General features: G+C 39.3%; 1 protein-coding gene across 4 annotated transcripts in view; it reads right to left on the bottom strand.

Annotated features, from left to right (window-relative positions):
* The window catches only part of patj (PATJ crumbs cell polarity complex component), a 347,670-nt gene that overhangs the window by 36,676 nt on the left and 296,760 nt on the right, over window positions 1-14,234 (bottom strand). For all 4 annotated transcript variants that reach the window (XM_059647917.1, XM_059647916.1, XM_059647919.1 and 1 more), the window contains one exon: window positions 11,243-11,326. In XM_059647917.1, the coding sequence (XP_059503900.1) occupies window positions 11,243-11,326 (84 nt within the window). The remainder of the gene's footprint in view (window positions 1-11,242; window positions 11,327-14,234) is intronic.

Here is a 14,234-nt window from a genome sequence, read left to right as displayed (position 1 = left end):
GACCATCACACCGTTGCACAGGGAGCAATTCAAGAGGAGGGAGAAAAGAGAAATATAGTTGTAATCAGGGATAGTATAGTCAGGGGAATAGACACTAGTCTCCATGACCAGGATCGAGAATCACAAAGACCGTGCTATCTGCTTCGTGCCCGGGTTCAGGATATCTCATCTGGGCGGCAGAGTGGGCCGGGAAAGATCCAGTTGTCATGTTTCGGGTAGGTACCACAATATAGACAGTAAGAAGAGGTTCTACTGAGAGAACACGAGGAGCTAGAGGCTAAATTAAAAAGTAGAACCAAAAAGGTAATAATCTCCTTTTTACTACTGCAGCCATGAGCTAATAGGCACAGAGTCAGCAAAATTAAGGAGGCAAATATGTGGCTTAAAGATTGGTGTGGGAGAAACAAGTTTGTATTCATGGGATATAGGCTCCAGTACTGGGAAAGGAGGAAGCTGTCCCAATGAGATGAGCCCCGCCTGAATCATGCTGGGACCAGGGTCTTGGTGAATTGCATAACTGAGGATGTGGATAGAGCTTTAAACTAAATGTTGTGGGGGTGGGTTCAATTGTTTGGAAAATTATAGAAAACATTACAGAACACGAGATCAGGCAATAGAAAAGCGTTAGTAAGAAATACTCTATTACAATAGTCATCGGGGACTTGAATATGCAGGTGGACTGGTAAAATCAGGTCAACAGGGGATCTCAAAGAAAACAATTTGTGGAAAGTCTACGAGATGGTTTTACAAGCAGCTTGTAGTAGAGCCCAATGGAGAACAAATAATTCTGGATTTGGTGATGTGTAATGAGGCTGACTTGATTGGGGAGCTTAAAGCGAAGGGACCCTAGGCTGCAGTGATCCTAATATGATAGAATTCACCCTACAGTTTGAGAGGTAGAAGCTGGAATCAGACATAACGGTATTACTGTTAGTAAAAGTAGAAGTAACTACAAACACATGAGCGGGGAGCTGGCCAGAGTTGATTGGAAGGGGAATTTAGAAGGGAAGATGGTGGTGCAGCAATGGCAAGCGCTTTTGGGGATAATTCAGGGGGTACAGCAGAAATTCATCACAAGGAAGGAAAAACATTGAGGAAAGAGTGACGAAACAATGGCTGACAAGGAAAGTCAAGGACAGCCTAAAAACAAAATAAAAACAACACATGCTATGTGGTGAAGGTTAGTGGGAAGCCAAAGGATTGGAAAACATTTTAAAAACCAGCTTAGGGCAACTAAAAGACAGTAAGCGGGGGAAAAGATGAAAGATGAGAGTAAATTGGCTAATTATATTAAAAAAACGGCAAGAGTTTTTTCATATCTAAAAGGTAAGAGAGAGGTAAGAGTGGACATTGGACTGCTGGAAAATGAGGCTGGAGAAGTAGTCATGGGGAACAATGAAATGGTGGAGGAACTGAATACGTACTTTGCATTAGTCCTCACAGTGGAATACACCAGTTGCATACCAGACATTCAAGAGAGTCAGTGGACAGAGGTGAGTGTAGTGGTCATCACTAAGGAGAAGGTGCTAGGGAAGTTAAAGGTCTGAAGATAGATAAGTCACCAAACAGGATGGACTACACCCCAGAGTTCTGAAGGTCACTGAGGAGATTGTGGAGGCATTGGTGGTGATCTTTCAGGAATCACTGGAGTCATGGAGGGTCCAGGGGGCTGCAAAATGGTTAATGTAACAACCTGTTCAAGAAGAGAGGCAGTACAAGGGAAATTACAGGCCAGTTAACCTGACCTGTGTCATTGGTAAGACTTTAGAGTTCATTATCAAGCATGAGATTGTGGAGTAATTGAAACTGCATGCCAAAATAAGGCTTAGTTAGCATGGCTTTATCAAGGGGCGATCATGCCTGATAAATTTGTCAGAATTCTTTCAGGAGATAATGGGCAGGTTAGACAAAGGAGACACAGTGGATGCGATTTAGTTGGATTTTGAGAAGGCCTTTGACAAGGTACTGCATAGATGGCTGTTAGATAAAATAAGATCCCATAGTGTTAGGGGCAAGATACTGGCATGGATCGAAGATTAGCTGACTGCTAGAAGGCAGAGAGTGAGGATAAAGGAGTCTTTCACAGGATGGCAACCCGTGACTAGTAGAGCACTGCAGAGGTCTGTGTTGGGACCACAACTATTTATGTTATACATTAATGATTTGGATAAAGAAACTGATGGTACTGTTGCTAAGTTTTCAGATGACACAATGACAGGTGGAGGGATAGGTAGTGTTGAGGAACCAGGGAGACTGCAGAAGGACTTGAACAGTACAGGACAGGGGGTAAAGAAATGGCAGATAGAATACAATGTGGGGAAGTGTCACTTTGGTAAAAAGAACATGGGCATATGCTATCTTCTAAATGGAAAACAAAACTTCAGGAATCTGAAGTTCAAATGGGCTGAGGAGTCCTGGTTCAGGATTCCCTTAAGTTTAACATGCAGGTTAACAGCTGGCAGTTAGGAAGGCAAACGCAACGTCAGCATTCATTTAGACAGGACTAGAATACAAAAGCAGGGATGTCCTACTGTGGCTGCATAAGTCTCTGGTCAGACCACATTTGGAATACTGTGAGCAGTTTGGGGCTCATATCTAAGGAAGGAGGTACTAGTCTTGGAGTGATCCATAGGTGGTTTACAAGAATGATCCTGGGAATGAAGGGCTTGTCATATGAGGAGAAGTTCAGGGCTCTGGGTCTGTACTTGATTACATTTAAAAGAATGAGAGAGTGATGTCATTGAAACTCACAGAATATTGAGGGGCCTGGATAGGGTCAACATGGAGAAGATGTTTCCACTAGAAGGAAAGACTAGGATGCAAGAACACAGCCTCAGAGTGAAGGGATGACCCTTCAGTAGTGAACTGAAGAGAATTTCTTCAACTGGAGGGTGAATAATCTGTGGAACCCATCACTTCAGACGGCTGTGGAAGCCAAGTCACTGAGTATATTTAAGATAGAGGTAAATAGATTCTTCATTGCTAAGGGGGTCAAAAGTATGAGAAGAAGGTACAACATTGGTGGAGAAACACATCAGCCATGATTGAATTGTGGAGCAGACTCATTGGGCCAAACAGCCTAATTATATTTATTTTACTTAATTTTTAGATTTTACTTAATTTAGTTCAATGTTTACCTGCAGCTAAAATGTAATGATCTGTAATCAATAGTAATTCGTGTTAACTTCAGAAACCTCGTTTCTGAAAATTTGGTAGTTTGGAGATCTTGCATATTTCTTTTAAACACTTTCACAGTTGCGGCAACTCTGTGAATAGTGTGGCTGGATTTCCAGCATGCTAGCCAAGTGATTGTGACCTTGCTAACAGCTTGCCTCTTTATTTTGCATCTCTTTCTCAACCCTCGCCCATTCTCCATGTTACTTACTGATTTCTGATCCTCACTTTAGGTTTCCTTCTTTTGAGTTTTATATTATATGTATTGTATTAAAACAGCATTATGCATTTTGTCCATTTAAGCCTACCATACATACCTACCACCCACCATGGGGTCAAAAAAGCTATCTGACAGCTGAAAAACAACAGGGCATCTGATCCAGATAGAATTCCTGTTGAAGTACTAAAATATGGCAGAGAGGCACTCTTCACATGAATCTACGACTTTATTGCCCTTGTCTGGAAGAGAATGCCAAGCGTACCAAGAGCTCTCCAAGACACTATAACGGTGACCAACTTCATGAAGGAGACAGATCTGACTGTGAAAATTACAGAGGCATTTGCCTAACTGAGTGCCATGGGAAAGGTCACTATGAGAATCTTTAACTGCTTCCTTGCAGTGGCTGCGGAGCTCCACCCCAAGTCTCAATGCAGCTTCTACCTATCAAAAGGCATAAGGGACATGATTTTCACAATATAACAAACACAATACAACACTGACCTATGTACATGACCTTCATCAATCTCACAAAAGCCTTTAGACTCTGTCAATCCTGATGACTCGTGGAATATCCTCCTCACGTTCAACTGCCCATAGAAACTGATAACTACTCTCCTCTGCCTGCTTCACAATAACAGGGATGTTGTGATCCTCACCAACGTATCCACCACAGACCCACTACAAGTACAAACTACAGTCAAGCAGGGCTGTGTCATCACATCAACATTCTTCTTCATTTTCCTTGCTGTAACACTCTATATCATCTCCATAAAGCTCCCCAACAGAATGGAGCTAATATACAGGTTGAAGGGAAACTGTTCAACCTTCAACATCTCTTGGCCAGAACCAAACCCACCACAACTTCTGACATTGAGCTGTAGTATGCAGATGATGCCTGTGAGCACAACATTCACAGGCTGAGCTACAAGCCATCATCAACACATTCCACAAGGCACATCAGAAGATGGGCTTCAGGCTAAATATCTGGAAAGCCAACTTGCACCTACCACACAAAGGTGCCCCTGACCTCAAAATCTACGGCGAGCACCTGGACAATGTGCATTATTTCCCATGCCTCTGGAGCCTCCTCACGGTGTGAGCAGACATTGGCAATAAAATCCAACATTGGCTCCCATTCACCAGTGCCATCTTCAGATGCCTGACGAACAGTGTACAAGGTCCAAGATTTCAAACCCAGCAGAAAGCTCATGGTCTACACAGTGGTTGTGGTCGACCCCACCCACTTCTACATACATCAGAAACATGGACGATCTGCAACAGACATCTCAAATCCTTGGAGAGCTATCACCAGTGCTGCCTTCACAAAATCCTGGTAGGATAAATATATCAAATTGAGTACCCTCTCCCAGGCAATATTGAGGCACTATTCACACACATCCAGCCGTAATGGGCGAGTCACACTGTCCACATGCTCAACATTATACTCACTAAACAAATGCTCTACTCTGAGCTCTGCAATGGTCAGTGATCACTAAGAGGGCAGAGTAAACACTATAAGGACACCCTGAAAGAGTATTACAGCATTCCACTGACAACTGAGAATCAGTTGCCCGAGAACATACAAGTACAGAGGAAGTATTTGTGAAAACATCATCCACTTCGAATGACACCCAGTGGAGCACGTGGAGGCCAAGCAGAAGCAGAAGTGGTGCTCTGAATCAAGAGCATCCTTCCACCCATCACGACAAACACCACCTGCCCCTTCCTGTGGCAGCCTCTGCATTGGTGTCTTCAGCCACTGTAGAACCTAACATCCCCCAACAACTCCCCAACTGCCTACCCTGAGTGGAACATGTCATCTTTGATCATGACGGCCTGCCAGAGGAGAGAATATACAGGGACTCTAGAAGAAAAAAAAATGTTTTAACAGCATGCGCTGTTCTGACTCTGAATGCTAATTACTGAATCTTAAATGAAAGGATAATGATTTTGGAGGATTGCCTTTTAATGAAAGTGAAATGGGAAAGAATTTGTATGGTCTCTCTACTGCTGACATTGTGTAATGCACACAAGCAAGATGCATACTTTATCATTACATAGAATATGATAGGTTAGATCAAACTCAGGGTAAACAGGAAAATCATATTATTTCGTACATTTCCCTTAGATTTCCTTGCATTGTGTGCTGTTTATATCAATGATGTCTCTTTTCTATCTGCTAATGTTGCTTTGTGACTGACCAAATGAGCTTGACTGGCTCTGGTTTGACAACTTTCTGATTTTTCATCTATCCACTGAGAAAGTGTTTCAGCTTTATAGGATGCTTCATTCTATGAATTTAGAATTCCCTATTGGGGATCCTTAGCAAAAATCTGTCCATTCAGTACTTCCCATAACACCAATGCGTATTTATTTTTATTTAATAATTTAAAAGCGCAAGAGTGAAGCTGGGTATTGTATACTATTGTCAAAATATGAAAAGAATCTAAGTCTTTCCAGCTACTTAAATATAAATGTGTTACAAATTGCTTGAGGCTCCATCTTTTAAAGATAGACAAAAATACCCTGTTTCACAGCTGTTCTTTTACACTTTATTGAGCAATAACATTAGAATAAAAAACTGAATTTTCAGTTTTGAGATTTTTAAAAATACAGTAGTTCAGTTGGTATATGGTAAATATGCAGGCTATCAAATATCATCAAAGTAGCTGCATACACCTCAACAGGATTCCAGTAGATGGCACACTTGACCATCAAAATTTAGTAATGCCAGTTTCTGGGAAACCAAGACTTGTGATTGCTGTCAGACACCTAGGAATATCTTCTCTGATTTCAAAATTGATGTCCTCATTGAAACAATATATGTAAATTTCTCCAAGGGGATCAAAATGCAGAATGGAATAATTATTGAGAAGAATAAGCAGTGAAAGCAAATGCGAAATCTTTCAATTTTGGAAATGAAGTCTACCTGCGCCACAAAGCATATGAAGCAACATTCAACTGTGGCATATTTACTTTCTCAGATACCTAGCTCCTGGCACAAGCTCCTGCAATAACTTTCAGTGCAAAAACAACAATAACAATGGAGCCATATTGAACCAGTTGTACTGAGGAAATAGCTACTCAAGTAACTTACAGGGTAGTTTTACATCAAATCTTATCCACTTAACTTTCTACAATATTTATTTTGCACATGATTTACATATGACAAATCACAACGTAGCTCACTAACTAACTCTGCTGCATAAAACAAACAAACACCACAGGACATGAGTTTCCTGTATTTACATTATTTTTGAATGTTTGGAAATTCGTGCCCAAATGTTTAGACACAGCAAATGGCGAAGTAACGATTCTTTTTGATTTCTAGTCAGTACTCTACCAATAATGTTACAACATCCTAAACAGACATTGCTGGCAAAGCTCAGAAGGTCGGGGAGCATCTGTCGGAAGAAAACAGTTAACATTTCAAATCCATCAACTCTTCGTAAGAACTTCTTCAATGCTCACCAGACTTGAAACATTAACTATGCTTTCTTCCCACAGATCTGCTGAGTTTTGCAAGCAATTTCTGTTTTTGTTTCACATCTTTAGCATCTGCAGTTCTTTGTTTTATTTTGTGTCACAACATCTGTCTCCCAGCTACAGCTGGATACATTCTCTGTCCTCAGTCTTTACCTATAGAAGTGCAGGTGATTCTACTGGAATTCTGTACCCTATTTTTCATAACGTTGCTCCCTACACTTTCTAGGTTTCTAAGTGTCATCTGGATTCTTACTGCATATATTTTTATTATACCCTTTCCCTCGTTACTAGCCCTACATTGTGCTGTTCTCAGTCATTGGTATCAAATTGCTTTCTCCATTTCCCTCCTTAACCCTCTCCTAATCTCTAACCATGTTACAACATTTTCATTCACCCTGATTTCTAATCATTCTGTTCAATCCTGCATTCCACCACCACTCCCCTGCATAACCTTAAACCCTGAACTTCCTTCACTATTCTCCCTTGTGTCTTACTTCTCTTTTTCACATTCTGGCTCCTTCTAGCCTCTAACATTACAGTCCTTCCTTGGCCTTGGCTCAATTAACTGCTACTCCTTACTCCACAGTAGCTTGCTTCAGGAGGTTTAACATGTGATCCCTAATTGCTTTTTGCACATCAGAGCAGCAAGTAAATATCCTCTGTCAGAGCCAGAACAAAAAAAACTATGAGGAAATGATTTTCTCTTGTAACTTCTTTATATCATGTTCCAGGGTGTAACAAAAAGGGTTAACTTTTAAGTGTAGCAAGGATACATTTGAAACATTCATAGGTGGCAGAATAAGCTGCAAGCATATCCAGATTGTCAGTCAAAATTCTAGTGCCATACTTTGGCATTTGACCTCCTAATGCATGCAATTTCTGCACAATTTACTTGCATGCGTTTGATAGCAAGTCCTAAAATATAGAAATGCCAAGTAACAAATTAGTGATCAGTCATAGGTAGTAAAGGCAAGATGCAGAGGAGGAGACAATCAAGTATAGGAGAATTTTTGGAAGCATATGTAAGAATTGATGTCGATGTTGATTTTATTTCTCCAAATTGGAAGTTTACAGGTAAGACAGTGTTATTGATTACTTAAGAAAATCAAAAGAAACAGAATGCTGAGAATATTTATTTCAATGGTACCAGGGATCAGGATTAGTTATGCAGACAGGCTAGACACATTGGAATTGTTTTCTTCAGGGTGGTGAAGGTTAAGCTGAAATTTAACGGAAGTAGTCAAAAAGACTCACCAGAGAAAACTGCATCGACTAGCAGGAAGGTCAGTAACTGGAAGATTTATGGCAATTGGCAAAAGAACCATAAAGGAGAAGAGCATTTCTTTTTAATGCAACATGTTATTATGACCTTGAATGTGTTGACTGAAAAGGTGGAAGGAGAGCCAATAGTAATGTTGAAAAGGGATCTGGCTAAAGACTTGATGAGATAAAATGTGCAGGCTATGTGGAAACAGCAGATCAGTGGGAACAAATGTCGATCTATTCCTTCGAGATGAAATGTGCTACACTTGCCTGGATTCATTCTTATCTTTCTAATTCAAGTCATAGTTACGTGAAATGGCTTCTCTTCTGGTTTCTATACTAATACATGTGGTGTCCCTGAGGATTTTATTTTGGCCTCTTCTATTTTCTTTTTGCATGCTGCCCCTCAGCAACCACATCCTAAAACATGGCTTTCATACGTGTGCTGAAGATAACCAGTATTATTATACCCTTATTGTACTCGATTGCTCCATTACATCTAGCCTCTCAGACTGTTTATCCAGCATCCAGTATTGAATAGAATGAACAGAAAGTTCCTTCAATTAAATATTGGGAAGATTGAAGGCTCTGTCTTTGGTTCTTACAACAAATTCCTAAAAAAGACAGTTAATGAGGGAGAGAAATTTGAGAGAAATGAATAATTAATTAATTTATGCCGACCTATTAGAATGAGAAATGCTAGTTTTATCACCAATATTAATTTATCTGCTATTAGTGGAATATTTAAAGTGGAAATAAAATCCTGCAGTTTTTTTCAAAAAAAAGAACAATTAAAGCAGAAGTAAAACCCCTTCATGTGCCAAGCAATTGCATGCATAGGCACAGGTACAGGTTTTGATATTCCCATTTTTCTATGACTAATGCCAAGAAGCGACTTGACTAATCTGCTCCTTTGTGGGCCCTTCAATATTTACAGATGTTTGAACAGATGGATGGATGGGTCCTGGCATTTTCATTTGAGAAAAGACAAGTTTCTGATAATAATGAGCCACTTGTTAAACCTATCATAACCTGATTAACTGTTCTTAAAATAACAGATTTAGTAGGAATTGGGCAGATTTACAATGAACAAAACACAAATCACAATGCCGGCATGTCAAGCTATGTTCACAGTTTGAACGAGAATGCAGAGATCACTGACAAAGACCTAGTTTATATTCTCCAGCCGTCATTTATATTCCATTAGATACATGAAAAACACGTTTGAGTTTGACAGTCACTTCTCTTCATGCACTATTTTCCTTTTACCATAACATGTGGAATATTTTTCAAAAGCTGTAACCAGAGTATTGTTTTGTTTAATAACAAAGAACAGCTCAGATAAACACATACTTAGTGTGGAGATAGTTCATAGGGAACATAGACACTGATGTCAACATCTTGGGCCAAGTGGCCTGTTCGTTTGCTGCAAATTTTCTGCATTACTTTGAGGTATGCAAGGTGTAAGAACTGTTTTCAGTGAAAGCCATTAGCGACAAAACCTCAGAAATTTAACCCTGGTGTTTGTTAGGACCATTTTCCTGTGCACCAACAGGCAAGTTAGCACTTTCTGATGGTCTAATGAACACTCCAACAGTATATACAAACACTAATATTCCAACTGTTTTACTTTTTAACAAAGCAGCATCAGTTAAGCAGCTGTAACCCAACTGGTTGTGCTTGTAGTCAAGTATTTTTAATCAATCTATTACAATCATGATTCATAACAATAGTAAATAATATAAGAGTTGGATTTTTATATTTATTTCAGCAGTGCAGTCATAATGCCTTCACCCAACCTCACATTCTCCACAAAAGCACTGCTCAGTCATTTGTTATCCTAGTAAAATAATTTATTGGGACCTTTAAAGGAAAACATAGTAAGTCTCTTTGTGCACCAGAAGTTTAAATGTCTTTGATGCCTTCTAAACAAGGGAACAGTCATTTTAAGATGAAAGGAAACTAAACAGTTAAATCACCTTGAACACAATGACATGTCTAGAAACCCAAAAGGCAGTCCAGAGGACTGATGCGTTCTGGAAAGATTTAAAAGATGATGGTTCAAAGTACTTAATTCTAAACTGATTGTTGCTCTGACACGAGCTGAAGAAAACTGTGATCAAACTAGGAGTTAAACTATCCCAGATTAACCTAAACTAGACTTTTATTATAATTAATTGGGTAACAAAATGACACTTGATAACCACAAAATTGACTAACTATTTATGTACCATCTATAAAGTGGTTTCTTTAAACAGAAAATATATTAAGTGTTGCAAGATTGTCTTTCAAACTTAGGAACAATGTTCAGGGCTGGGTCAGTGTAGTTTGTCCTAGAGTTTGGAAAATAATTGCACATACTAACCATTCCTGGCACCCTGAAAAACTTGCATCGTCCACAATTCAAGAACAAATCAAAATATCGTGTTTGCCATTGACCGCATTATATACGGATGAATAGTTTACATGCATAAATTTCTCAAACAGTTGTTGACCATTGGGACACAATTTTAGCAGCTAAAGGCAAACATAAAATTACACTTATTATGATACAGTTTTCTAAGCAATCTGTCCAGAGATGTTACGAAACACTTTTGAATCAGACTTTGTTTTCCAGATGCAGCGATGCTACCACTGCCTTTCTGTGGATATTTTGATGATTTCATGTCAAGTAATTATTGTGCAACAAAAGTGATGTTTGACTTGATTTATTTGAAAGGACTTTGTTTGAGGAGATCCATTGGTGTCAAGATGTTTTTGACAATTGACTGAACTAATGCAGACAATTTGTTCAATGTGATGATTCAGTTCAAATACTGGAGTATAAACTAATCACCTGGGAGGCTTTCACCTGAAGAGTAAAAGATCTCTGAAATTAGCAAGTAGTGGAAGCTTAATGAATTAATCAGTGTTAACAAATTCATGAACAACGTAAATGTGTTCCTGGTGAGAAAATAGGATTGAGTGATATAGTGGGAAGGTGAGCTACAATAAATGAATTAACATTTTGGAAATAATTGGCATTGACTACAATGTTTTGTCATTATCCACAGCGTGTCCAGAATATACTGTGATATATAGTGCTACTGCTGCACTCACCTCCAATACTTGGTCCCCAGCCCAAAGCCTGTTATCTTTAGCAGCTGCACCCTCTTCATATACTTCATGAATAACTATTGCATCCTGAAATAAAACCATAATTATTTAGCATTACCAACATTTGTACGCATCTGGAATTTGCTTTCCTAATCAGTTTAAACAAATCTCAGTGGTATTCATTAAATGCTCGAGTTGTTCCCTGAATAAATAAAGTAAGACAAAGCAGCAATGAAAGTGGAAAATAGAAAAGTCTTCTGCAGGTTGACATTAGAACTAGAAGGACAAACAGTTTTTTTAAGAGCACAGTTTCAGAATCTGATATCCATTCCTTGAGGCACTAACACAATCACTGGAATTTTTAAAAAAAATATTGGTTTTGTATCTGTACAGAACGTTCTTCATTAAAGTTACATTCCCAACTACTGTTCATGCTCTCATGACAGACCAAATAGTCTTGTGATTTTATTTAGTAGCAACTTGAAAGCCCTTCAGTCCTTTATCAAAGCAAAATACTTTAGATGCTGGAAATTAGACCTGAATGCTTCAGATGACGACCTGAGACATCAATTGTGTTTCTCTCTCCACAAATGCTAGGTGATCAGCTGGGTGTTACCAGCAGTTTCAGTTTTCCATTCATCTGTTTTCCAATTACATTCACATTTCTGTTGCTTTTTAACATCACAATTTGTAGTGTTTGACACCCTACGCAGAAGCTGCCAAGCCATTCTTCAGGATATGTAGGAGTCAGTTTCTAGCTTGCGTGGTATTCTGTTGTAAGGCATCAGCAGTTTACCATGGAACAGGCGGCATATTACATGGGTTTTGCAATATTAATATCAGTAGTTCTTAGAACTTTAAACAAAGCTCGAATTGATGCAATTCAGTAAAACAATATATTCAGCTCCTTCAAAAGGTCCGGGAGCATTTTCTCTCCCACTGATTAACACTCCCAAGAACCAGTGGAAATAAAGAATTGCTGCCCCATGGGAAGGAGACATATTGCCCTCAGGATGATAGCACATCTGCTGTTTCACCAAGCCCACAAGCAACGCTGGACATGGTGCCAGAAAGCCAGATGGAGACAGACCTCCCTGGCAGCAGCTGACTTCCTACTTTATCACTGTCCAAGGCCCCGTACATTTCATGCAAGTACATACATCTGTGTTTAGACTTTGTTTACTTTGAAATTTGAAAGTGGGAATTTAAGTAACAGATCAGCATTTGTAATGTATTGACAAACTACATTATCCAATGGGACATTTTCCTTTCTTGCAAGGCCCAGGTAAAGCAATAGGATACAATACTAGCTTAGTCTTCACAGATCATATATTGGTTGCTATTACTAGAATTCAGAATTTCTACCTTTAAGTAATGTCAGTATTAAACTGAACATTTTCAACCCACTGCTCTGCAACTTCCCATGGTTGCCTGTGGCCAACAGACTTTGCAAACTACGTATCAATTACCTGATCATTTTCAGAATTACAACAATGTGGCATTTTAATTTTGCTGCTGTTACAGTTTATTTTCCAGGTTTCTTCTCTTTTCTGCCCCTTCCTCACCTTAACAGATTAAAAATGTTATTTCATCTGATAGGTGTCAGTGATCCACCACTTATTTTTCCCAATTAGTCCTTCACGATGTGTCAATCTTAACAGAAGGCATCAGGAGACTATGAGACGAGGAAGTGTCGCTGACAGTCTTACCCAATTTCTTCCGAACCCATGTGGCATTGATTGGTAACAATGATTTTTAACATGAACATAGTTTGTAAAACCTGGGATCTAGATCGATATTCAATATCCCCTTTTCATCATACCCTCATTTGAATACTAGGCCCTTTGGGATTAAAATTTAATGAAACAAAACATTTATAAAATGAAAGCATTCATAATTTAACAAAGTGGCATTCAATTACCTATCATACAAAAACATATTTGTACTACATGATGGAGCAAATGGCTTCCTTCTGTAGAATAATGATTGCAGACTGAATGAATAGAAGCTGAGGAAGTCAGGAAACCCTGAAATAGTGGGCCGAGGTGGTGTATCAGGATGTCATTTCTGGCATCAGTGATTTTGGAAAAATAGAAACGTCACCTTCTTCCTTGAAAATGAGAATTAGGTTCATTAGGAGATTTCATAAAAAGTTTAGTTAAGGACACGGAGTAGAATTTTCCAGTCAGCCTTTAGTTTTGTGCTACAACTGGGGGTCAGAGCAACTACAGTTTTTCTTAGGAAGTGCTTTGGGCTTGAAGGTGCTTGCTTCCACTTCAGATGAATGGATTGAGATTTGGCTGCCAAGGATCTGCAGACTCTGCCTCATGAAGGCAGGTGGTTTTTGAATGGTTTGCGAGATACAGTAGGTTGTTTGGAGTATTGTGTCCCATCTGATGTATTGACTTTGGACCTACACATTTCCAATGAAGTCTCTCGCTGTGTTCCTGGCTTTTCAGACAAACCTTCTCCATTTCGGTTGGTCACATGCCAGTTAATAACAAGTTGGCAAGAGATGCTTGACCCTTCAAGGATGCTTTCAGTGAAGCATCAGTAAAGCATTCCTACTCTCCATTTGTATGTCTCCTGCTGTGACCAAGTTTTGATGAATCACAACATTCTTGATAACTTGGCATGTGCTCTCATATGAGATTGCACAGCGATGCCAGAATTGTATCTCGGGCAGGTTTCAGAATTTCACCAGGGATCGACTCTGTTCCAGATGTCCTGTTGCTTTTCAACTGTGGGATGGCTTTTACAACCTCGCTCCAGAATTCAGTAACACCAGGAGACTGAAGAATGGAGTTGAGGACATTCAAGTTGAAGATCACTTTGAGTATTTCTTCATAAAGAAAATAGGAAAAGGTTGTAGGAACAGCATGAGACCATTTGGCCATTCAGGACTACTCTGCAATTCGGTAAGATCATGACTGATCTGATTGTGGTCTCAACTCCATTTTCCTACTTGCTCTCCCAGAATGCTGGACTATGCTGT

This window comes from Stegostoma tigrinum, chromosome 8 (assembly GCF_030684315.1).
Source record: "Stegostoma tigrinum isolate sSteTig4 chromosome 8, sSteTig4.hap1, whole genome shotgun sequence".
NCBI classification, from domain to species: Eukaryota; Metazoa; Chordata; class Chondrichthyes; order Orectolobiformes; family Stegostomatidae; genus Stegostoma; species Stegostoma tigrinum.
This window is presented reverse-complemented; position numbering and strand designations above follow the sequence as displayed.